The sequence below is a fragment of the Eimeria tenella genome, genomic scaffold, assembly GCF_000499545.2.
Source record: "Eimeria tenella Houghton genomic scaffold, Eth_scaff1368, whole genome shotgun sequence".
Lineage (NCBI taxonomy): Eukaryota > Apicomplexa > Conoidasida > Eucoccidiorida > Eimeriidae > Eimeria > Eimeria tenella.
Genome location: NW_013543833.1, coordinates 11 through 2858, shown reverse-complemented (window position 1 = coordinate 2858; position 2848 = coordinate 11). Strand labels below are relative to the sequence as shown.

Genomic DNA, 2848 nt, shown 5'->3' with positions numbered 1-2848 from the left:
GCTGCTGCTGCACCTATCCACCTGCTGCTGCTGCTGCACCTATCCACCTGCTGGTGCTGCTGCACCTATCCACCTGCTGCTGCTGCTGCATCTATCCACCTGCTGCTGCTGCTGCACCTATCCACCTGCTGCTGCTGCCGTATCTATCCACCTGCTGCTGCTGCTGCATCTATCCACCTGCTGCTGCTGCTGCACCTATCCAGCTGCTGCTGCTGCTGCACCTATCCACCTGCTGCTGCTGCTGCATCTATCCACCTGCTGCTGCTGCTGCACCTATCCACCTGCTGCTGCTGCTGCACCTATCCACCTGCTGCTGCTGCTGCACCTATCCACCTGCTGCTGCTGCTGCACCTATCCACCTGCTGCTGCTGCTGCACCTATCCACCTGCTGCTGCTGCTGCACCTATCCACCTGCTGCTGCTGCTGCATCTATCCACCTGCTGCTGCTGCTGCACCTATCCACCTGCTGCTGCTGCTGCACCTATCCACCTGCTGCTGCTGCCGTATCTATCCACCTGCTGCTGCTGCTGCACCTATCCACCTGCTGCTGCTGCTGCATCTATCCACCTGCTGCTGCTGCGGTGTCTATCCACGTGCTGCGGTGTCTATCCAGCTGCTGCGGTGTCTACCGCCCTGCTGCGCTGTCTGTACACTTGCTGCTGCTGCTGCTGCTGCTGCGGTGTCTGTACACCTGAAGGCCCACCAGTTTGGAGCCCCTCCAGAGGTGGCGCAGCTTCCAGTGTCTTTTGAACTTTTCCAAAAAGCCATTATGGCCCAAAAGAGTTCCGTCCAAGTCCGTCACAACCAACACCCTGCTGCTGCTGCTGCTGCTGCTGCTGCTGCTGCTGCTGCTGCTGCTGCTGCGGGTGGGGTGTAGGTACAGCGCGGCGGCCTCCCCGTCGGCAACCACCAAAGTCACTTCTGCTTCTTCCGGCTCCAACTCCAGCAAGTAGTTGTTGCGCCTTCGCAAAACCCTAAACCCTAAACCCTAAACCCTAAACCCTAAACCCTAAACTCTAGGGCGTAGACCCTGGGAAAACCCTAAACCCTAAACCCTAGGCTCGGCGCCGTCGAGCGAACAAGACGGAATGAACAAATGTTAGTTAAACCCTAAACCCTAAACCCTAAACCCTAAACCCCTGGCAAAGGTGAACAAGTGCAAAACAACCAAGCAGCAGACGAAGTGCAGCCAACAGAGACACCCGCAGCAGCAACGGCAGCAAAAGCTGCAGCAGCAGCAACACGTGCAGCAGCAGCAGCAGCAGCAGCAGCACTACATCCCGCTGCAAAGAGGCAGCAAGAAGCTGCAGGTCTTAAAGACGTCAAACCCACAAACTGAAACCGAACCACAGCTAAACCCTAAACCCTAAACCCTAAACCCTAAACCCTAAACCCTAAACCCTAAACCCTAGGCGCACCCAAACCTGTTGGGCCTGGGGGGGTTGTCCCAAACCCTTCCTTCTTTTTCTTTAAAGACAAACTCGAGGCGCTGGGCCTCCGCAGGCAGCAGCAGCAAACCCTCTTGCCAGCCCTCCAGTTCGCTGGGCTGCAGCGCAAACCCTAAACCCTAAACCCTAAACCCTATACCCTAAACCCTAGGCGAGGGAACTCAAACCCTTCTCCCGCAGCCAGGGGCCTGCGCTCGCGAGCTCAGCGTCCGCCGCCCATACGACATATTCTCACCACCAAGGGTTTAGGGTTTAGGGTTTAGGGTTTAGGGTTTAGGGTTTGGGTACCTCTAATTGAGCGTCTAGCCAGCCGCCGCAGGACCCCGCATCTGCTGCTGCTTCATAATGAACGAAGGGCCTTTGCCAGCCCGTTTTGTATTTAAGTTTCACAGTTATATGGATCATTTCCGGAACCCTAAACCCTAAACCCTAAACCCTAAACCCTAGTCCGAGACAACGGAAGACCGCCGAGCGCGGCGAGTTGCAGCTAGCTGGGCTGCGGCCCCCAGCAGGGGCGGCGGCCTCGAGCTGAGGAAGCCGAGCTAGGGTTTATGGTTTAGGGTTTAGGGTTTAGGGTTTGGGGGGTTGGTGCTGGGGCATCGAGGCAGCTGCTGCTGCGGAAAGCGGCTTTCCGACGGTTTCCGGGGGAAAAGATGAAGCGCTAGAAGCGCGCAGCAAATTAATTAATTAAATTTGAAGAAAAATGAAAGAATTTGAGTTTAAATTTGTGAAATAAAGTGCAATTTAAGAAAAGAAGAAACCCTGCGGGCGCGCACACTGAGGTGTAGGTACACCCCAGCTCTGCGGGGCCCCGCGCAGCTCCACTGGTTAACTCCGCAGCAGCAATTAGAAGTTCAATTAAACATCAAAAAGGAAATTAATTTCATTTATTTCATTTATTTTGTTTTTATTTCCACTCATATCCGATTTCCAAGCCCAAAACTATTCTTCCCTCAAGTGTATCTACACCACACCGCACAGGCGCCGCCGCCGCCGCCGCCGCTGCCGCTGCTGCTGCTGCTGCTGCTGCGGCGGCGACTCTGGAAGCTGCAGCCAAGGCAAAAGAGTTAATTTTAAATCTGAAGAATTATTTGAACTGGAGTTTCGTTTGGGAGGCGCTGCAGTGTCTGTACAGGTGTTCCTGCCTGCAATTCATCTTCTTTTTATTTATTTTTCAATTTCTTTTTTGTTTTTTGTTTTTTGTGCACATCTCTTGCTGCAGCACACACCCTCTCGGGTGTATGTACACCCCGCTGCTTCTCCTTTCCCATTTTTCGCCTCCATTTGCTTCTTCAACTTTTCACTTTTCTCCTTCTGCAACTTCTGCACTCCCCAGAGACACAAAAATCAAATTTGATTCATTAAAGAACACTCTCCCTAAAAGCAACCCTCAGGGGGCC

The 2848-nt window shown here is 53.9% G+C and overlaps 1 protein-coding gene across 1 annotated transcript; it reads right to left on the bottom strand.

The window, feature by feature from the left end:
* Window positions 1–625: 625 nt before the first annotated feature.
* ETH_00027505 (uncharacterized protein) lies at window positions 626–1853 on the bottom strand (the record flags this gene model as incomplete). The annotated part of the gene is made up of 3 exons (XM_013379059.1): window positions 626–962; window positions 1419–1546; window positions 1737–1853. 3 exons carry the CDS (start codon window positions 1851–1853, stop codon window positions 626–628), a joined length of 582 nt encoding a protein of 193 aa, XP_013234513.1.
* Window positions 1854–2848: the final 995 nt, after the last annotated feature.